Source organism: Lampris incognitus, chromosome 17, assembly GCF_029633865.1.
Source record: "Lampris incognitus isolate fLamInc1 chromosome 17, fLamInc1.hap2, whole genome shotgun sequence".
Lineage (NCBI taxonomy): Eukaryota > Metazoa > Chordata > Actinopteri > Lampriformes > Lampridae > Lampris > Lampris incognitus.
This window is the reverse complement of record NC_079227.1, coordinates 4599512-4621701: the sequence shown is the minus strand read 5'-3', so window position 1 is coordinate 4621701 and position 22190 is coordinate 4599512. Positions and strand designations below refer to the sequence as shown.

Sequence of the window (22190 nt, the reverse complement as noted above, 5' to 3'; positions counted from 1 at the left end):
CCCTCCTTCCCCAGCTGTTAGCTCAGTTGTTAGCCACGGCTATGCTAAGTTCCCACCGCCTCCCCTCCTTCCCCAGCTGTTAGCTCAGTTGTTAGCCACGTTCATGCTAAGTTCCCACCGCCTCCCCTCCTTCCCCAGCTGTTAGCTCGGCCGTTAGCCACGTCCATGCTAAGGAAGTAGAATTTCCACTCCGAACACGACGTGTGTTGTTGTACCAGCTGCCTAGCCCGGACAGCGATGACAACTAACGATTAAAGCAAGATCTGATTTATCCATAAAAAGATTAAAACTGTAAAATAAGCCATGAGTCACCCATAAAAAAAGCCAGATTAGACGAGAGCATGACTCACTCATGAGAAGGTAAGGGGCGAGTGGACGAGCCACCGGGCTAGCTCAGTGGACCGGGGTCTGGCAGGATGAGTAGCCTGGCTAAAGGAAGATGGGCTTGTGGTACTGTGTGATACTTCGGCGTTTTAAACGCCCCCGGGCTCGCTGGGGGCGGACTGGTCTCATGAACGCCTGTTGTCTGACCTCCCGCAGGTGGGCCATGGATTTCCTCACCCTCTTCGCGGTCTATGTAGTGGCGGTGCTGACGTGCATCGCCCTCGTCTGCAGGTACTCGGGTCGACAACAAACCCCCTTCACTTTACTCTTGGACTGCGTATGGAGGGTAAGCAGGAAGAGCAGCGCCTGACTGTAACTTTACACACTGACACTGGGTGGCGCTCTAGCGCTGCCATTTGATGAGTGATTCTGCAGCGAGCTCCGACTGTTTCTCTGTCCAGGTAATTGCGCCGGTTACTCCAGAATGGCTCCGGAGGTGCTCACACGGGGCCGTTCACAAGCTGTTTCACCAAAGGTGTGTAGATGAAGCCTCGTCAGGAAAGTCGCCCATGTGCCCGATGTCCCCCCTTGTTCTTGTCAGCCAGGTGTTGCCATGTGCCGAATAACCCCTTCCGTTAATCGGTTTTCTCTGCAGGAACACCATGTTCATTTATCTGCATTTGCTGCTGGAGGGGGCGGTGTATGCAGAGTTTACCTGCGAGGTGGTCGGCTACTGCAGGGAAATGGACACCACGCTGACCAGCCTGTCTGTGCCTTACGTCCTGCTGGCCGTCAAGTCCTTCCTCTTCTACCTCTGCATCACAACAGATCCAGGTTGGACTTGTGGAATGTTGGATAAACTCATGTGACGGCATTGCACAAATGGATGGGTCATATACACCTTCGTTATCACTCATGTTTAGATGGGCAAGTCCACATTCGTCAGCAGTTCTCCTAACCCCTCCTTTAACCCCGACCTGACCCCTGGCACCCTATGGAATTGTAGTTTTATGTTTTCGCTTTATATTTCAATATCTATATTTAGATATGGCGGCACGGTGGCCCAGTGGTTAGCACGGCCGCCTCACAGCAAGAAGGTCCTGGGTTCGAGCCCCGGGGTAGTCCAACCTTGGGGGTCGTCCCGGGTCATCCCCTGTGTGGAGTTTACATGTTCGCCCCATGTCTCCTCCCACAGTCCAAAGAGACATGTAGGTCAGGTGGATCGGCCGTACTACATTGTCCCTAGGTGTGAATGTGTGTGTGTGGGCCCTGTGATGGCCTGGCGACCTGTCCAGGGTGTCTCCCCGCCTGCCGCCCAGTGACTGCTGGGATAGGCTCCCGTGACCCTGAGAGCAGGCAGTTTGGATGATGGACGGATGGATATTTAGATAATTGCTGCAGCAACAATTCCATGTTCCCAGGGGGATCGTGCGGGGGTTTTATGCAGTCTAGACCGTTTTATTCTCTTACTGAATAGTGAGAGAGCGACTCTATTTCTTAAAAATCAAATATTGAAACTTAACGCTTTCATCTGAAGTGTTATCCCATCATGTTAACAGGTAACTTACACAGGCAACCACGGTTACTCAACTACATCACCGGTGGTTAAAGCCCATCCCTGATGGTGTGTGTGTGTTTGTGGTAGTGTGACATGAGTACCACGCAGTCTGTCCTGTCAACCCGCTGCTCTCCCCTTCCTCCCTCTTCCAGGCTCGGTAACGAAGCAGAGCGTGGCCGGCCAGCTGCAGGTCTACCCATACGACAAGAGGATGTTCCATCCCGGCATCTCCTGTCCAACCTGCCTGCTGCTTAAACCGGCTCGGTCCAAACACTGCAGTCAGTATTCAAGCCGTTATCTGTTGTGTTGAAGCTGCAGTTGTGAAACCCGTTGGAATTTGAACTGTAAATCCCAGAGATCTAGTCACCAGATTAAACCGAGTCACCGGCGCTGTTGTGTTCAGACCTGCCTCGTCCCTGAACAAGAGAGCACTGCTGAACCTCGGCGGTTACGCCAGTGGTTCTCTGTAGTCTGGGATTTGTTTGGATGTATATATTTAACTAGTTCTTGGTTGGCTGCCTCACTAGAACAGTCAAGGTTGGACATGTGATTTGAAGTACACAGGGAAGTGGTACATTAGCAGTGGGCCATACAGTCAGACCGGTGTGCTGGTTTTTTCTCTCATGTTCATTTTGCTCCGTGCGTCAGATCAATACTGTGGATAAAGGATTCATAAGTCAAGTGTTTTAGCGCCCCCTTTGCAAGTCAGAAGACTCGGATGCAGAACCGATCGGGAACAACTGCCGTTGTGTTTCATGTGCTGTCCCTGTTGCAGAGAGACAGAGAAGATAAGGTTGAAAATCAGTGAATTGTCCCTTTAAACAGTGTCCCCCACAGGACGTAAACGTGTCTCACCCGTCGTCATAGCAACACTAAACACCTCGTGCGTACTCCCACAGGAACATGCAACAGGTGCGTTCAGCGTTTTGACCACCACTGTGTCTGGGTGAATAACTGCATCGGGGCCCAGAACACCCGGTACTTCCTGCTGTACCTGCTCAGCGTGTGTGCCATGGCGGGGGACGTGGCCTTGCTGACGGCGGACATGTTGCTCCACGCCGTGCTGCGGTCGGGGCTCCTGAGGGCCAGCTACATAGACGACGACGGGACTCGGCAGACAGCGGGGCCCCTGTTTGTCATGCAGGTGAGACAGGGTGGGACAAGACGTCGGCTGCGTAGTTGTAATTCTTTACAGCACGAGTCGTTTCTTTATCACCTCACAAGTCGGTACAGCCGAGGTGTTTGACTCGATGGGATGCTTACATTCAAAACCTCACGGCACATGGTAAAACTTTGTAAAAGAAGGAAGACTTAGTGTTTTAAGAATACCCAGAAGATGGTCGTTCGGGTGGTGTGGCGGTCTATTCACGGGGGTTCAAATCCCCGTGTTACCTCCGGCTTGGTCGGGTGGGAAGCCGGATGTGGGTATGTGTCCTAGTCTCTTCAGTAGCGCCTCTTCTGGTCGGTCGGGGCGCCTGTTCGGGGGGTAGGGGGAACTGGAGGGAATAGCGTGATCCTCCCGTGCGCTCCACCCCCCTGGTGAAACTCCTCACTGTCAGGTGAAAAGAAGCGGCTGGTGACTCCACATGTATGGGAGGAGGCATGTGGTAGTCTGCAGCCCTCCTGGATCAGCAGAGGGGGTGGAGCAGAGACCGGGACGGCTCGGAGGAGGGGGGTAATTGGCCAAGTATAAAAAGAAAAAGGGGGGGAAAATGCAAAGAAACAAAAGAATAACTAGAAGACAACATGGAAGGATGTAAGAGGAGCTACACATCTACAAAACCTTCCTCCTCTCTGAAGTTTTAGGCCAAACACAGTACTAATACTTACAAACACAGTACTAATAATTACAAACACAGTACTAACACTTACAAACACAGTACTAACACTTACAAACACAGTACTAATAATTACAAACACAGTACTAACACTTACAAACACAGTACTAACACTTACAAACACAGTACTAATAATTACAAGGGTGACGTATAAGAAAATGGTCTGTTTAAGTGATGAAGAGTACAAGTCAAAGATGATGCTGAAGCAGACACCCAGCTCCCTGGGCTCCCTGGGCTCCCCGGAGCGCTGGCTGTTCTTCTCACCAAAGCGGGTGATGACAAAACTCTCCTGCATTCCGAGAAAGAAAACAGTTCACTTCCTGTTGCTCAACAGTGAACGCTACAGATGCCCGCACCCTCTGAATCAGAGGCTCTCGGCCTCGTGCCAGCAAATCCCCACGTCACGCTGGGTGTTTATTCCCGTCCGACTCAAGTCTGCCGGGCAGAACCGCTGCTCAGCCGCGGTGTCTGGTCAGAATGGCGACCTGCATTCTGTCAGACGTCAGCAGGACATTATCACACACCGCTGCTCTTGAACGTCCCCATGTTGTAACAGAAACATGTTCAAGATCAAGTTGGTAGAAAACATGAGTAATGAGTAATCACTGGTCCACAGCAGCAAACTTCCTGTTGGAACACACGCCAGATTTTCTCAAGAACCTCATTTCATGACTAAGTTCTGTTCAGTGAGTTTTATTATTCTGTGTTTACCGTTTCTGACTTCCTGTCCTTCATCCGACCTCCCCGCCGTCCTTCCCACAGCATCTGTTTCTGACGTTCCCCCGCATCGTCTTCATGTTGGGCTTCTTGGTCTTCGTCTTCTTCTTGCTGGCTGGGTACGCCCTCTTCCACTGCTACCTGGCGCTGGTGAACCAGACCTCCAACGAGTGGTACAAAAGCCGAGGCCTCGTCTGCCGGCACTGCCGCCCGGGGGCCGCCGCACACCACCAGCGGGGCCCGGCGCCGGACCGTTCCCAGAGACACTACTACAGCAGAGGACTTCTGAAAAACCTGGCGGAAATCTTCTTGCCCCTGCAGCCTGCTCTGAAGAAAAGCAACTGAAGGATGGCGAACGGAACCGCCGGCCGTGTTGTTGTTGGACCGTTGTGTTGACCGTGTTGCATTTTCTAGTTTTTGTAAAGGCGAGCGCCTGAATAAATGTCATTCTTTTGGATGATTTTCTTTCTTTAGCTGGACTTCCAAGTGTCATTTAATGGCTGGATGGTTGCGCTCAAGGGCAGCTCTAAGGGGTGGCTGGTGATGGCTGATGCCACCCTCAGTAAATACCTGGGCCCTGCTGCTGCCGCCACCCTGGCTCCTAACACAGCCAGGGACAAAGGGGGAGAGTTTGTCTTCAGTGGTTAGGTCACGTTACTGGTCTCAGATCAGCACTCCTACAGTTCTTACACAGCTTATATCACACGGTTAGGGTTCTCATTGCTGTGTATTTACATATTTCATTATTCCCAAACAGAACTCTGCAACTGCCAGCATTACCACCACGCAAAAACGGAGGAAGCAGAATATTTTCACAAGACTCCAAACAGGACAAAAACCCATCCATCCATTATCTGAACCCCCTCAAAAAATAACTCTATCAAAAATGTTGTTTTGGTGCCGCGGGTTGCACTCGTACATGCGTAATACAAGTCAAAAAGTTATTTTGGGACACACTTGGACACTTGTGTCAACGTATTGTAATAACAGCCAGATTTCATATATACAAAAGCAGGTTTCCGCAGATTTCTCCGCCTTATCAGCTCTGAAAACGAGCTCAAGTCCCTTTTTATGTCGCTAGAAAGGCGGAAATGTAACGGCTCCTTTACAGTAGCTTGTGTGGGGAGATGATGTCTGGAAACAGCTCCTTGTACAGTATATATATATATATAGAGAGAGAGAGAGAGAGAGAGAGAGAGAGAGAGAGAGAGAGAGAGAGAGAGAGAGAGAGAGAGAGAGAGAGAGAGAGAGAGAGTAGGTTATGTGGGGAGATGATGTCTGAGACCAGCCCCTTGTAGAGTATATATAGTATGTGTATATGTACAGAGGTGTGAAAAAGTGTTTGCCCCCTTCCTGATTTCTTATTTTTTTGCATGTTTGTCTTCAGATCATCAAACTAATTTAAATATTAGACAAAGATAACACAAGTAAACACAAAATGCAGTTTCTTCATGAAGGTTTTTATTATTAAGGGAAAAGAAAAATCCAAACCTACATGGCCCTGTGTGAAAAAGTGATTGCCCCCCCCCCTGTTAAAACATAAATTAAGTGTGGTTTATCACATCTTTGGAAAGCTGAGTTCAATTTCTCTAGCCATACCCAGGCCTGATTACTACCACATCTCTTCTCAATCAAGAAACCACTTAAATAGGACCTGCCTGACAAAGTGAAGTAGACTAAAAGATCCTCAAAAGCTAGACATCATGCTGCGATCCAAAGACATTCAGGACCAAATGAGAAACAAAGTAACTGAAATCTATCAGTCTGGAAAAGGTCATAAAGCCATTTCTAAAGCTTTGGGACTCCAGCGAACCACAGTGAGAGCCATTATCCACAAATGGCGAAAACATGGAACAGTGGTGAACCTTCCCAGCAGTGGCTGGCCGACAAAATTACCCCAAGAGCGCAGCGACGACTCATCCAAGAGGTCAGAAAAGACCCCACAACAACATCCGAAGAACTGCAGGCCTCACTTGCCTTAGTTAAGGTCAGTGTTCATGACTCCACCATAAGAAAGAGACTGGGCAAAAATGGCCTGCATGGCAGAGTTCCAAGACGAAAACCACTGCTGAGCAAAAAGAACATAAAGACTCATCTCAGTTTTGCCAGAAAACATCTTGATGATCCCCAAGACTTTTGGGAAAATACTCTGTGGACTGACGAGACAAAAGTTGAACTTTTTGGAAGGTGTGTGTCCCATTACATCTGGCGTAAAAGTAACACAACATTTCAGAAAAGGAACATCATACCAACAGTAAAATATGGTGGTGGTAGTGTAATGGTCTGGGGCTGTTTTGCTGCTTCAGGACCTGGAAGACTTGCTGTGGTAAATGGAACCATGAATTCTGCTGTCTACCAAAAAATCCTGAAGGAGAATGTCCGGCCATCTGCTCGTGACCTCAAGCTGAAGCGCACTTGGGTTCTGCAGCAGGACAATGATCCAAAACACACCAGCAAGTCCACCTCTGAATGGCTTAAGAAAAACAAAATAAAGACTTTGGAGTGGCCTAGTCAAAGTCCTGACCTGAATCCAATTGAGATGCTGTGGCATGACCTTAAAAAGGCGGTTCATGCTCGAAAACCCTCCAATGTGGCTGAATTACAACAATTCTGCAAAGATGAGTGGGCCAAAACTCCTCCACAGCGCTGTGAAAGACTCATTGCCAGTTATCGCAAACGCTTGATTGCAGTTGTTGCTGCTAAGGGTGGCCCAACCAGTTATTAGGTTTAGGGGGCAATCACTTTTTCACACAGGGCCATGTAGCTTTGGATTTTTTTCCCCTTAATAATAAAAACCTTCATTTAAAAACTGTATTTTGTGTTGACTTGTGTTATCTTTGTCTAATATTTAAATTTGTTTGATGATCTGAAACATTTAAGTGTGACAAACGTGCAAAAAAATAAGAAATCAGGAAGGGGGCAAACACTTTTTCACACCACTGTATATATATATATATATATATAGAGAGAGAGAGAGAGAGAGAGAGAGAGAGAGAGAGAGAGAGTAAGTTATGTGGGGAGATGATGTCTGAGACCAGCCCCTTCTAGAGTATATATATGTATATATATATATATATACACACATATATATGGGGAGAGAGAGAGAGAGTAGGTTATGTGGGGAGATGACGTCTGAGACCAGCCCCTTGTAGAGTATATATATATATATATATATATACACACACATATATATATATATAGAGAGAGAGAGAGAGAGAGAGTAGGTTGTGTGGGGAGATGTCTGAGACCAGCCCCTTGTAGAGTATATATATATATATATATATATATATATATATATACACACATATATATATATATATAGAGAGAGAGAGAGAGAGAGAGAGAGAGAGAGAGAGTAGGTTGTGTGGGGAGATGATGTCTGAGACCAGCCCCTTGTAGAGTATATATATGTATATATGTGTAAATGTATACCTATATTAATAGCTGCAGCTATTAATATATATATATATGTATATTAATAGCTGCAGCCGGGGCGGTGCTCTGTGTACCGGCCCCGGTCATTAGACGCGCGTGTGAGTGACGCGCGGGTCAGAGCTGGCGCTGGGTCGGCATAGCGGCGCGGCGCCCCTTTAATTGGTGCGCTGCGCCTTTAAGCCGGTGCGGAAGTGGCGGCGGGCTCGGCGCAAGACTCGGAAGGTCAGGTTGAGTTTCGACTCGGCGCACAGTCAGTCGAGCGACTACGTGAGTGGAAGCACGCCGGTCTCCCGCCCGGGCGGATCAGAAGGTTGCGGTAGCGCCGTGGTTACTCCCGAACCGACACTCGACTGCGCACCGCCTCCACAGGACGAGACACCATCGCGGGCATTGAGACTTCCTATCTGGGCACCGATGGCTGGGTCGAAATGCAGAAAGCTGGCCGGCGGCTTGGTGAAGGAGGTGCTGGACTCCGTAGACTGCGTCCTGTTCGACTGTGACGGGGTCATCTGGCGAGGAGACCAGGCCATCCCGGGGGCGCCCCAGGTCATAAACCTGCTCAAGAAGAGCGGCAAGAAGGTGTTTTTCGTCACCAACAACAGCAGCAAAACCAGAAGGATGTACGCGGAGAAGATGGGCCGCCTGGGCTTTGAGGTGACGGAGCAGGAAGTGTTCGGGGCGGCGTACTGTGCAGCCATGTACCTGAGGAACATCTGCGGGCTGGACGGCAAGGTCTACCTGATAGGGACCAACGCTCTGAAGCTGGAGCTGGAGGAGGTGGGGATCCAGCAGACCGGTGTGGGACCAGACCACATATCAGGTGTCCAGCTGGACTGGGCCAGCGTGTCGCTGGATCCCGAGGTGAAGGCTGTGGTCGTCGGGTTTGACGAACACTTCAGTTACATGAAGCTGAATCGGGCTCTGCAGTACCTGACCAACCCCGAATGTCTGTTCGTGGGAACCAACACCGACACCAGACTGCCCCTGGAGGAGGGCAGGACCGTCCCAGGTAGGAACGCCACAACCCGACCATCACTTTCACCCACTAATACGGCCAGTGGCCTGTCCGGGGGCGTTTTGAAAAGGGGGTGGCCAAGGTTGGACAGAGAGCCGGTGTGGGGTGGCCGACTCCACAAATTAAATTTTACTACCTGGGTCTCATTTTACTTGTTTCTGCCATCGTGCACATCAGTTATGATCTCATGTTACTCACCAGCTTCACTGTGGAGAATTTGAACGTGGGACCTCTGCTGGACAACGGTATCTTATGAGGCCACACACACATAGCTTCAAAGTAAGAGTAGTAGTAGAGTCTCTCCACAGGCCACCCATCCATAAACGAGCCGGCCAGCACCATGGAGAGAGAGGTCACATGACACATCTCGCCATGGGCCACCTATCCATGAACGAACCGGCCAGCACCATGGAGAGAGAGGTCACATGACACATCTCTCCATAGGCTACCCATCCATAAACTAGCTGGCCAGTACCATGGAGAGAGAGGTCACATGACACATCGCTCCATAGGCCACCCATCCATAAACTAGCTGGCCAGTACCATGGAGAGGGAGGTCACATGACACATCGCTCCATAGGCCACCCATCCATAAACTAGCCGGCCAGCACCATGGAGAGGGAGGTCACATGACACATCTCTCCATAGGCCACCCATCCATAAACTAGCCGGCCAGCACCATGGAGAGAGAGGTCACATGACACATCTCTCCATAGGCCACCCATCCATAAACTAGCCGGCCAGCACCATGGAGAGAGAGGTCACATGACACATCTCTCCATAGGCCACCCATCCATAAACTAGCCGGCCAGCACCATGGAGAGAGAGGTCACATGACACATCTCTCCATAGGCCACCGATCCATAAACGAGCCGGCCAGCACCATGGAGAGAGAGGTCACATGACACGTCTCTCCATAGGCCACCCATCCATAAACTAGCTGGCCAGCACCATGGAGAGAGAGGTCACATGACACATCTCTCCATAGGCCACCCATCCATAAACTAGCCGGCCAGCACCATGGAGAGAGAGGTCACATGACACGTCTCTCCATAGGCCACCTATCCATGAACGAGCCGGCCAGCACCATGGAGAGAGAGGTCACATGACACATCGCTCCATAGGCCACCTATCCATGAACGAGCCGGCCAGCACCATGGAGAGAGAGGTCACATGACACATCTCTCCATAGGCCACCCATCCATAAACGAGCTGGCCAGCACCATGGAGAGAGAGGTCACATGACACATCTCTCCATAGGCCACCCATCCATAAACGAGCCGGCCAGCACCATGGAGAGAGAGGTCACATGACACATCTCTCCATAGGCCACCCATCCATAAACTAGCTGGCCAGTACCATGAGAGAGAGGTCACATGACATATCTCTCCATAGGCCACCCATCCATAAACTAGCTGGCCAGCACCATGGAGAGAGAGGTCACATGACACATCTCTCCATAGGCCACCCATCTATAAACTAGCCGGCCAGCACCATGAGAGAGAGAGGTCACATGACATATCTCTCCATAGGCCACCCATCTATAAACTAGCCGGCCAGCACCATGAGAGAGAGGTCACATGACACATCTCTCCATAGGCCACCCATCTATAAACTAGCTGGCCAGCACCATGGAGAGAGAGGTCACATGACATATCTCTCCATAGGCCACCCATCCATAAACTAGCTGGCCAGCACCATGGAGAGAGAGGTCACATGACACATCTCTCCATAGGCCACCCATCTATAAACTAGCCGGCCAGCACCATGGAGAGAGAGGTCACATGACATATCTCTCCATAGGCCACCCATCTATAAACTAGCCGGCCAGCACCATGAGAGAGAGGTCACATGACATATCTCTCCATAGGCCACCCATCTATAAACTAGCCGGCCAGCACCATGGAGAAGTCATAGATCATGGACAGTCGTGGACACAGTCTGACTGACACACTAGGGGAGTTTGTCGTTGTCCCGTAAGACACCGCTGTAAAGCTGAGTCCAGCGGTGGTTCATGTCCAACATCTACTGAATGAAGCCAGTGAGTAAAATTAGATAAGCAACATGAAAATGAATCCCAGATTTTAAAAAAAAAAGGAATTATCCTGGAATGAATTCCAGACGATCAAAATGTGTAAATACAGATCAGCGCCTTGCACACTTAAACCCGGGCTCGGAAAAATACCGAAACCCACGTTAGCATCCACTGTCCTCTTTGTACTTACGGCCAAGTTGTTTTTACATATTCACAATACAAGTATACAGCACTACTTTAAAATCTAAGTGTCGTGCTGACCACCAACAATACAATATTACAAACTAGTACAGTATCAGGATGCAGCTCCCCTACTATCTCTTTTTATTCCAGGAATGTTACTTTTTCTATTTTTGCCCATCACGGGTGCAGGGAAGAGTTATTTGAACACGTCTATTTTCAATCAGTAATAATGTTCAGGAGAGATTACTATACAATACAGCCATTGTGTACACACATTAGTGGTTGTTGGTGCAGTCAGTGGTCCTTGAACTTCCTCTCCAGGTGTTGTTTTACATCTCTGAGTTCAAGTCACCCGAAAAATCACAAATCTCAGTACAACAGGTGAAATGGAAAGTTGCCAGTGAACAACACACATCCTGAGACTCTCAGTTCGGATGAGGGGAAAGTGCCGCAGAAAAAACCTGGCCAAGAAAAGAAAGCGATGACCCTCAGGAGGAGCATTAGAGGGATTCCTCTCCTGGGAAGGACAGAAACGTAACGGGTGCTGAGTGGACGGAGTAGACAAGCAGTGACTGATGTATAACAACCGCCCGGTGAAGCGTTAAATAACCACACAGGATACCGCAAAACACTGCAAACTACTGCAGAGTACAGATTGCTGATTAAAACCATAGTTTCAAAGGGTGACGAAAATGTGACTGATATCATGTCAAGTTAACAGATGAGTTGAAATCTCTTCATCCCTCTTTCTCATCTTCCTCCCAGGCACAGGCTGCCTGGTTAGAGCAGTGGAGACGGCCGCCCAGCGCCAAGCTCAGACGGTGGGCAAACCGAACCGCTTCATGTTCGACTGCGTGGCCTCCCAGTTCGGGCTGGACGGCGCCCGCTGCCTGATGGTGGGTGACCGTCTGGACACAGACATCCTGCTGGGCTCCAACTGTGGCCTGCGGACGGTGCTCACCCTCACGGGGGTCAGCACCGTGGCGGACGCCGAGGCCCACTTAAAGAGCGGCTGTCCGGAGAAGCAGAGGATGGTGCCGGATTACTACGTGGAAAGCATTGCAGATCTCCTTCCTGCCCTGCAGGGTTAAAGCTACAACCCTGAAGCTGTACATGCAAACAAATGTCCTTTTTCACTATTTTTTACTATATATTTCAGACAACCGCTAATCTATGTCTATCCTAATCACGAATGCTTTTGTACTCGCTCGTTTTAATGGTTACCGCTGGTAAAAATGCTCGGGTGCATAGTGTTTCCATCTCCATAGCAGCCAGGTGAGGAAGGGGAAGGCAGGTAGTGTTGAGTTAGAAGACGTGAAGATGTTGTGTCTAACCAGCAGATATGACACAGCAAGCTGGTGGTAGAAGACCTTTGCCAACAGCGTACAACATCGACAAGTAAAACTCAGGTTCAGCCGGGTCTTACGATGTGGTGGCAAAGGTGCCGACACGACAGCCTGCCGACCCTCCTCCATTCTGAATGGAGCTCAGGTCACACTCACCTTACCAACACCTACATAGGACACGGGAAATTAAACAAAAATGATTATTGTCAAGTCAAGTCCCTTTTATTTGTATAGTCCGGATTGTGATTTTAAGTCTTAGAGTGGTTGTGGACTGGGGACTGGCTGTAAGGGTTTTGTGGCTTAGCTAGCCTACTGCAGGCTGGGGTCCCCATCCTCCTCTGTTGTTCTCACACGGTGGTGAGTCACATAGAGAGTACCAGTAATGTCTTCTCTATATGGCGCTGGGTTTTAATGGGCTGGTGTGAGCGACGCCGGGCCGTGTGAGTCAGAACTCAGACACGAGGAAGGTTCTGTCATCCATCATCATCCCCTGTATTTACTTTGGTACAGTCAGTACCAAACTAAAACCTTCCATTGTGTAGTCACTGTGTTTGCACTGGATGACTGGCTTTCCTGTGTGTAACCGTAATGTCCAGTACCGAGTAAATGTAATTTTTAGAAGTCTTTGTTAATTTAAGGGCTGGATCTATGTCGCCGTTTCTGTCCTTGTGAAAGGAAGAACATGTTGTTGGGTGGCTCGTAACCTGCAGGTGAAGCAATCGTCCTTTCTCAACCAGCGGCCTGAAACACAGAGCCGCTGCAGCACGTAGACAAACACGCAGGGTTTCGTAACGGTTGTGTTCACTTTCACTGTTCTGTTGTGTACATGTGCACGCCAACATTGGGATAAAATTCACTGAGCTTACTTCATCAGGAAATAAAAGTACATTTGAGTGCAGTTCTTATACAGCGGCGTCCTCTGTATGGAAGTGTCTTGACACGGTTTACGTTCAGCCTTCAGGGTAGTATAACTCACGTTTTAAATTGGGAATTAAACGGTAGGTGCCGTGTTATCCAGATGTGTCGTGTACACTGTGTAACGTCTGTTACTGTTATTTCACCGGTGACGAGCAAAGTGACAACCATGTGTCTTCTTTTCATCCGCTGGCCTTTGTTCTGTTACTCTGAGCTGTAATCTGCACATGTATTCTGCCTGAACCCACATGATGACCACTGGTCAGATATACAATAAAACATGTACTTTTACTACACAAGTCTCTACTCATTGCTATGAAGTCTAACGCGGACACGGGACTGTTTCCTTCAAAGCCATCCAGTAAAAGTCACCTTGGGCTGTCTATCGTCAGCTGGAAGCAGCAGCAGCCCAGACCTCATATCCCCTCCTGCATGATGAGAGAGACGGGTCCAAGAACCCCTGTCTCACCCCCTTTGTCCATTGTCTGGGCAGGCTTAGCCAGCCAACTGGTGTCATGTGTACGCACACCTGTGTGTGTGTGTGTATGTGTGGAATCAGGGTCAACTAAATGAGGCAGAGGGTAAGTAAGGCACCCGTCTCATTAGGTGGGGAAGGACAGAACAGGAGGAAACAGCAGTGAGACCAAAGTTCACAAATTGATTTTGGCGAGCTTTGTAAAGGTGTGTGTGTGTGTGTGTGGGGGGGGTGGGGGGTGGGGGTCTTTGGGAGAAACAGGAGAGGTGGCACCATCAGGAGAGGTGGGTGGGAGGAGGAGAAAGAGAGGGGGGGCGGGGGAGGGGGGTGTACGAGGTCCACAGAGGAGAAAGAGAAGCCGGCCAGGTGTATTGCGGAGCAGCTCACCTGAAGCTGGTCATGAGCAGCGCTCCATGACGCCAGCCGGCACACGGGAGCAGAGCGACTGAGGAGCCACCACGGGACACAGGATGGTGAGGTGTTGGAGACCTTCACAAAGCGCTTCGGAGGAAGTTCAGTGCAAGGTAAGAACCCGTCTTTTAATGGTTCTGTCCAGTCAAACGAGTCGTTACTTCGCGGTGGGACAGCTGATGAGCTGGTGACGGGACAGAACGATGAGCTCACTTTCTGCAGTGACCAGGAAGTTGAAATGTGCTAAACACATTTAGGGAAATGACAATACTAACAGTGATACATTCATTTTGCAAGACACTTCCAAGTGCTTCAGAAAACTAAGATGGACAAATAATCAGAAGAGTCGAACGAGAATAATACAGAGTAATACAGAATGGGACGAAGGACACAAGCCATCACAAATGGTTTCCCTGTGAGGGTGTTGAAGACGCTTGTGTGACTCGCCTGAATCACTGCTGCAGGACGTTCCAAAACCACAGAGGTTCAGTCACCTCTGGTTCCACTTCAGGTTCCTAGAACCCCTGAAAAGGTTCTGACAGGAACCCTGGTGATGCTAGACCACACGTGAAGGTAAAAGGTCCACTGTGGAGTAGGCCTATTGTATAAGAATGAACACTGCAACATGCACATGTGCAGTGGTCACACAGTCTAGAGTGCAATGTAGGGAAAACTGGGCCCGTCAGTCACGTTAGGCGTCAACTCTTATCGCTTAACTGAAAACAAAATCTCGCAAGTTCTGCTTCCTGACAGTTCCTCTTAAAGAAACATGTTGTAGCCTGTGATTTAGTGTGACTCAGCAAAGCATCATCCTAATCCTTGCTAGATTGATAAATTCTTTGGACGGCATGGTGGCCCGGGACTAGCGCTGTCGCCTCACAGCAAGAAGGTCCTGGGTTCGAACCCCAGTGTTGTCCAACCTTGGGGGGGGGGGGGGGGGGTCATCCCAGGTCGTCCTCTGTCTGCAGTTTGCATGTTCTCCCCGTATCTGCGGTGAGTTTTCTCCGGGTGCTCCGGTTTCCACCACCATCAAAAAGACATGCATGTTAGGGTTAATACTCCTGTCTGTGCCCCTGAGCAAGGCATGGCAAGATGACCTGGAGTTGGTCCCCGGGCGCTGCATGGCGGCTGCACACTGCTACTCGCTACACAGCTAGGATAGGTTAAATACAGAGAGGAGCTTCCCAGCAGGGATTAATATAGTATCTAAAAAAAACCGGAGCTTTGAAAGACAAAAGCTGCAGAGACCTGCAGAACTTACACATCTCCTTGTCCTTCTTTAAACGTGTACTACATGTGGCGAAAAACAAACACATAAAGTTGATTTTTTTTCAAGTGTTTAGCCCTACTGTGAAGGCCGACCCATATCAGTAAAACCTCAACGTCAACTCTGAAAACCAACAGCGGCCAAACTGAGGATGACACCATCCTGTTTCCAAGACCTGTTCCAGAGCCTCACCGATGCGTTCTGCACCGATGCGTTCTGCACCGGCTGCAGCGTTCCCAGCCTCAGGGCACCTTGTCTTCAAGACATTTCTCAAACCGAGGGAGAAAGACGTGTTACCTTATCAATGTAACAGTCAGAGTCCAAAACCACACCTTGATTTCCAGCTACAGACGCAGGAGTTGTTACGGTAGTTCAGAACCTGCCAAACCAGTTGGTACGAGTAAAAACAAACTTACCAACTAGCCAGAATTGACCAACATTTGGTTTGTGAGGTTGCTGCTGATTCCTCATCCTGCAACAGGTTAATGTTTACACGTTGTACTTGAATATAAAATATTCACTGATGTTTTTTGATTGACGGCTCTGACTTGTGCATGACCATGCTCTGTCAGGATGGGGGTTCGGCAGCGTCCCCCAAGTTCCCACACAAGGCATTCTGGGTGATTCTGTCCGCCTCTCTGCTCCTGGTCATTGTAGTCCTCGGTGTGACGGGACATCTTGGGCTACCAAAAACTGAGTTTCCGGTAAGAGACACCTCACATCACACCCGTCTCTCTGGTACAATCGTAAAACTATCTCACCAGATATTCTGATGGTCATCTGTGGAAAACAGCTTCAGGATGCTTCACACAGTAAATACCTTATTAACTACCAGCATCTTACAGATTACATGACGGCAGCATTGGTGGCACAGTGGCGCAGTGGTCAGCGCTGTCACCTTACAGCAAGAAGGTCCTGGGTTCGAACCCCAGGGTTGTCCAACCTTGGGGGTCGTCCCAGGTCATCCTGTGTGGAGTTTGCATGTTCTCCCCATGTTTGTGGTGGGTTTTCTCCGGGTGCTCCGGTTTCCCCCACCATCAAAAAGCCATGCATGTGATGGTTAATACTCCTGTCTGTGCCCCTGACCCGAGGCATGGCAAGACCAACTGGAGGTGGTCCCCGGGTGCTGCACGGCGGGCGGCTGTCCACTGCTCCTAGCTACACAGCTAGGATGGGTTAAATGCAGAGCATAATTTGCCCACGGGGATCAATAGAATATATATATATATATATATATATATATATATATATATATATATATATATATATATACGTTTTCATAGAGATTATTCATTTATTTTTACCAAAATTAAGCCTTAGTCAGAAAACAAAACATCTTTCTAAATCTAAACTGGTTTTGGCCGTCATTACAGATTGTCCGAACCACAGTACCGGATCAAACCGGAGCTCTGGTCAACCAGTCAGCTCTGGTGGACAAGGAGAACAACCTGGTGACCTTCTCAGTGACCTCACAGGCCAACCACACAGCCACAGTGGTCTTTGACAATAACAAGGTAAGGACATACTGCCATTTCTGTCTCGACAAATGTTCCAACTTTTATCCACAGCGAACTGGGCTGGACTGGATTCCCTGTCACTCTGTAGTTTTGTTCACAAATGATGTGGTTGATGCCAACAAGAGAGCAGTGGCGAGATCTGCTTTGTATTTCTACACAGGGTTTGATATGTTACAAGCCTGTTGACCAAGACAGCTGCTTCCTGCAGAAGATGGAGAAGTCCGACTATGAAAATGTGTACTCCCTCCTTCACCAGCCAACACCCAAGGTAACAATGCAACTTAAATTGGGAAAGAGGAAGTTGCAGCTGCCCGTTAGCCTTGCCAGGCGTGTCTTCTACCACCCCATGTTGTCACAGACCAACCAGTGTGTGAACTGGCACTGGTGGATTTTGACACTCGTTTAGCCTCATAGCACTGCCTGCATCCAACCTTACAGGCCTCACATGGCATCTTCGCTCCTTTGCCGGTCTGTACAGACTGGTGCTGACTGAAGCAGACGGGGCTTTGAAGAGCCACTCTCTCTCTTCCTGGCTGAATTCCTCAGCACATCCGATCCTTCCAACCCCCTCTCCCTGCCCCAGATCTCCTTACAGGAGGGTACAGCCCGGAGTCTGAGCCCTGGACCTTGCACAATGAACACTCTGTCTGAGGAGCTTTTTAGCTTTTAGAGCTCTTCTGTTGGTCTGAAACACAGCTTGGTCCACACTATCGCGGTTCTATGCGTGTATTGAGCATTTGCATCCTGACAATTTATGCTTGGTGCTGGTTCACGTTTGGTTCTGAAATGGAACGTGGTTACTCGGATGAGATTGAGTAATTTAGAATTTCTCAAGGCTTGCTTGCGGTTTGTGATCAGATGAGTAACGAGGGCCATGGTCAAAATGGGGAAGACCATAGATGCAGTGAAATCATGGGAGTCAAACTGAGCGATGTGTTCCTCTACCGCATACATTTTACCCTGTTTCTCCTTCTCTTGGCTGCTCCCGTTAGGGGTCGCCACAGCAGATTTTCCGTTTTACCCTGTGAAGACAAGTGATGAGACAAATGCCCAGCTGTCTCAAGGGTTCGAGCTATGCATGAGAGTCCTGCCTCTCATGGTGTCACATAACTAATAGAGACACGTCCTCAGTATTCATACCTGGCTGTCGATTGTGCACATATAATCTCTGTTAGCTGGGATAAGGGCCCTTATTAGCGGGGGGGGGGGGTCTGTTTCTCTGTCCATCAGAAGAATGGTCTTTGAGAGTGGAGGAGAAGCATATCATTAGAGGACCCACTCGAGCAGAACAGCACGTTAAGTGGTCCCCTATCAGGGCCCATCACCGGTGAAAGTGGTGTAATTACACACAGCCCTTGTGCCAAACGAGACAGCGAATGGACAACCTTGTTGACCTGGTGGGTGGCATTATTAACCTAATAGCAGTTTAAGTTTCCAGTCAATCACAATTCTCCCTTTCATTTTAACTGTCAGGCATCACGTTCCCCAAATCGTCCCTCGTCATAAGTCCTTGTCGTCACCTTGACTGGAATATGATTTCTCACGCTTCCTGAATAACACCGCTGCGGAGCTTCAGTTTCCTTCTTTCATGTTTCAGGCATCCACTGAAAACAAGGCTCCTCATCACGAGCCTCTGCTGAGAAACCCGGACACACTGCAGTCAATCATGCAGTCAATCAAGCAAGCGATCAATCAGCCAATCAAGCTTTATTTATGTAGCACATTTGTACATCAATGCAATGTGCTTCACATGAGAACAGTATAAAAGTGAGGTGGAAGAAAAAATTAGCATTTATTTTGTTTGACAAGTACATTTTCCCAAAGCGAGAACTTGTCTTGATGTGATTCTCACTGGGACACTTCTGCTTGTCTTGCTCCATGAACTGGTAAATACAAGTACTCTACTGCAGTTATCCATTCCATGAACTGGTAAATACAAGTACTCTCCTGCAGTTATCCATTCCATGAACTGGTAAATACAAGTACTCTCCTGCAGTTATCCATTCCATGAACTGGTAAATACAAGTACTCTCCTGCAGTTATCCATTCCATGAACTGGTAAATACAAGTACTCTCCTGCAGTTATCCATTCCATGAACTGGTAAATACAAGTACTCCACTGCAGTTATCCATTCCATGAACTGGTAAATACAAGTACTCTACTGCAGTTATCCATTCCATGAACTGGTAAATACAAGTACTCTCCTGCAGTTATCCATTCCATGAACTGGTAAATACAAGTACTCTCCTGCAGTTATCCATTCCATGAACTGGTAAATACAAGTACTCTCCTGCAGTTATCCATTCCATGAACTGGTAAATACAAGTACTCTCCTGCAGTTATCCATTAAATGAGACAGAATGTGCACGAAGAGGGTGAATAACAAAACAATCGTCTCCCTCTCTCTCTCTCTTCTCAGAGGAGTCAGTTCCTGTTGTCCGGGAACGAGACCCTGTGGCAGACGGAGTTCCTCGGGGTGCTCGCTGACAGTCAGGTGGATTCATCCACCCTGGAAGAGCCTTTTCGAACTCTGTGTCAGGACGGCTCCGTCCACTGGACCAGGAGGGTCGACGGTGAGAACAGACATCTGTAGTCACTTCTGCCAGCCTTTGATTCTGTTTTTAAAGGTTTTCTGTTGACATTTTCTGGTTCATGTAGAGGGACGTGACAAGGAACAAGGTCGAGAGAGGGGGTAGGATTCCAACACTGGATGTTGCTGTTTGGTCAGAGAGTGTACGTCTGCTTCCTTATGATCCACCAGTGCTCCCACAACCTTACAGCAGGGCCCACTGTAGCAGAGACAGTATGAAGCTCAATTAAATAGTCACGACTTTCTGACGGAGGTACTTTATAAACGATTTGCTAGTACAGCGGTAGTCTTCACCCATCACCACTTACTACAAATACCCCGATGATACTGCCATACACGCCATCACAGCCTATAAACACTCCATTTCTCATTTTACACAATGGCGCACAGACAACTACAGTAGAACAGCTTAACAACTTCAGATAGCTTGGACTCACTTTAGACAGTAAACTCAGCTTTGATCAACACATCACTGATATCCATCAACGATCCCAGCAGACTACAAGCCATCCACAAGCTCAGAGCACTTCCTGTTGCCCCCACCTCCTGTTGCTACTTTACAAAAGCATAATCCAACTCATCCTGCTGTACCGTTCCCCCTGTTTCTACACGATGCTGACCACTCCCAACAAAAACACACCAACAAGGACTACACATGCTGCCTCCAAGATCCTCCACCCCCCACAACAGAGAAGGACACCCATCACCCCTCAATCCACATCTCACAATACTGCCTACAGGCCGCAGACGCAGAACTCTGAAATGGAGACGAGCTCGCTTTGGCAGAAGTTTTGTCCCTTCTGCCAAAGCGGCACTGAACACACGGCCTCGCTGACCTAGCATAGAGCCGGCTTTATCTGTGAGTGTGAGTGAATGTTGTGTGTTTATGTGTATGCATGTATGTATGTATGTCTGTACGTCACAGTGAGGTTATCCGTATGTTTCTGTGCATGTACTGGCTGCGAGAACACATTTCCTGTGTGACCACAAAGACTAAATCTATCTATATCTATCCTTCTAGTTCAGTGGTTTGATCTGTTTTTAATGATTAATTCTAAAAGAAAGAGGAAACCGCAGAGGTTTTGGTGTTGGGATACGAGGTGCATTTCACACTGAGGAAATCAATTAAACTGAATGCATTTACTGTACCGTCACACACTTTGGATTAAACATTCAAACTACGAGGTGTCATATTATAAATTGAGAACACACTGTATATGTGATGTCGGAAATACCCGGAGAGATACTGCCATATGATATCTAGTCCCCCTGAAGGCCGAGAGAGACTTCTGGAAAGTGGTCTGTTGGCAGCCCCGAGAAGAAGCAGCATGTGAGAGTGAAACCTAACCCTGGACCATGAGGAGAAATGACCTTTCCACTCTTACAGTAACTTGCGTGCTGAGCGTCTCACACAAGCCGCTCGTCCATTTCTTGCAGGTTTTCAGCAGAATAGAATGTAATACTGCTATCCACCGGCTAAAGGAAAATCTAATTTACACAACAGCATTGGTGCAGCGCCAGCTCGGTGGGGGCTGCACATGGTAGTGGGGGAGAATACCACCAAGACACAGTAGCAGAGAGCGATGTGCACTTCCCACACTGACCTACACAGGAGCAGAGAGGGCAGCTGTACAAGTACCAGCAGCTCACTTCCTCGTTTTCTCTTCCTCTACTTCCTTTCACACATTTTGAATTATGTTAAAAAAATCCACCTAGCCCTCTCCTCCACCCTCTTCCCTGCCCTTGCAACACTTCCATACTTTGACACTTCTGCTTCGTCAGTTACACTCATTACTGTCAGTTTCTCTGATGGCAGTGATCAAGTATTTAAAGATCATTCTGCTGCTGCAAGCTGAAGGAGAACGAGCGGCTAAACTGCTGCGTTATGTGTGAGGGATGCTGCACGTTAAGCAGAATGTTTCAGTAATTTATCCAACATTCTGTTTGACAAATGACCTGTACTTCTCTGTCTCCGTCTGTCTCCAGGCCCGGGGAAACAGCGACTGGTCTACTTCTGCATCGACATCTGCTTTCCCACCAACATCTGTGTGTCCGTGTGCTTCTACTACCTGCCCGAGTGACCACACAGACCTGCCCTCCCTCTCCTCCCGGCCCCCGTACCCAACACGGCAGAAACAAACTCACCCTTCTCACCTCCTGACCGAGCCAAGGCAACCCCGCGCCAGCTTCCAAAGCACAGCTTAGGGGGACGGAGGGAGGAAGGAGAAGAGAAGCCAGGTTTGACCATTTCCCCTGTGCCATGGAGCCACCCCTGCTGCCAGCCAGTGAACCAGCCAAACCCCCCCTTCCTCCCTTCCCTCTGAGACGAGATGGAGACAGGCTGTCATGGTTATCTCCCGAGCCCCTTCGTCACTCTCTTCATCTGTAATACCCTCTCTCTCTCTCTGGCAGCAGAGTCCAGAGATTATGAAAGAAAGATTCTTTTCTTTTTGTATGTCTTGTAACCTACCACTCCAGAGTCATTACTTGTAACCTTTCCTGCTGTGCTGGAGTTTTGTGATCTCTCCAATAAAGGACGGTTGTGTATTTGGGGCTGGTTGCT

The 22190-nt window shown here is 48.8% G+C and overlaps 3 protein-coding genes across 4 annotated transcripts; all 3 read left to right on the top strand.

The window, feature by feature from the left end:
* Positions 1-203: 203 nt before the first annotated feature.
* zdhhc4 (zinc finger DHHC-type palmitoyltransferase 4) lies at positions 204-4883 on the top strand. 2 transcript variants are annotated; one of them, XM_056296961.1, is made up of 7 exons: positions 204-360; positions 541-670; positions 786-859; positions 980-1158; positions 2035-2160; positions 2782-3026; positions 4483-4883. In XM_056296961.1, exons 1-7 carry the CDS (start codon positions 353-355, stop codon positions 4780-4782), a joined length of 1062 nt encoding a protein of 353 aa, XP_056152936.1. In that variant the 5' UTR covers positions 204-352; the 3' UTR covers positions 4783-4883. The 2 variants fall into 2 exon arrangements, with proteins under 2 accessions (XP_056152936.1, XP_056152937.1); XM_056296962.1 differs by lacking the exon at positions 2035-2160.
* Positions 4884-8066: 3183 nt separating this feature from the next.
* pgp (phosphoglycolate phosphatase) lies at positions 8067-13682 on the top strand. Its single transcript, XM_056296965.1, has 2 exons — positions 8067-8881; positions 11871-13682. The coding sequence occupies exons 1-2, from the start codon at positions 8287-8289 to the stop codon at positions 12194-12196; spliced, it is 921 nt and encodes a 306-aa protein (XP_056152940.1). The 5' UTR covers positions 8067-8286; the 3' UTR covers positions 12197-13682.
* Positions 13683-14193: 511 nt separating this feature from the next.
* bricd5 (BRICHOS domain containing 5) lies at positions 14194-22174 on the top strand. Its single transcript, XM_056296967.1, has 6 exons — positions 14194-14365; positions 16092-16223; positions 16893-17033; positions 17197-17304; positions 19457-19610; positions 21614-22174. The coding sequence occupies exons 1-6, from the start codon at positions 14312-14314 to the stop codon at positions 21706-21708; spliced, it is 684 nt and encodes a 227-aa protein (XP_056152942.1). The 5' UTR covers positions 14194-14311; the 3' UTR covers positions 21709-22174.
* Positions 22175-22190: the final 16 nt, after the last annotated feature.

Excerpts from the sequence above, each read along its gene's own strand:
- zdhhc4 (XM_056296961.1), top strand. Across the intron at positions 671-785 it reads TCTTGGACTGCGTATGGAGG|GTAATTGCGCCGGTTACTCC; the intron begins GTAAGCAGGAAG and ends TTCTCTGTCCAG. Across the intron at positions 2,161-2,781 it reads GGCTCGGTCCAAACACTGCA|GAACATGCAACAGGTGCGTT; the intron begins GTCAGTATTCAA and ends GTACTCCCACAG.
- bricd5 (XM_056296967.1), top strand. The coding sequence starts at position 14,312 with ATGGTGAGGTGTTGGAGACCTTCACAAAGCGCTTCGGAGGAAGTTCAG. Across the intron at positions 16,224-16,892 it reads TACCAAAAACTGAGTTTCCG|ATTGTCCGAACCACAGTACC; the intron begins GTAAGAGACACC and ends CCGTCATTACAG. Across the intron at positions 17,305-19,456 it reads TTCACCAGCCAACACCCAAG|AGGAGTCAGTTCCTGTTGTC; the intron begins GTAACAATGCAA and ends CTCTCTTCTCAG.
- pgp (XM_056296965.1), top strand. The coding sequence starts at position 8,287 with ATGGCTGGGTCGAAATGCAGAAAGCTGGCCGGCGGCTTGGTGAAGGAG. Across the intron at positions 8,882-11,870 it reads GGAGGGCAGGACCGTCCCAG|GCACAGGCTGCCTGGTTAGA; the intron begins GTAGGAACGCCA and ends TCTTCCTCCCAG.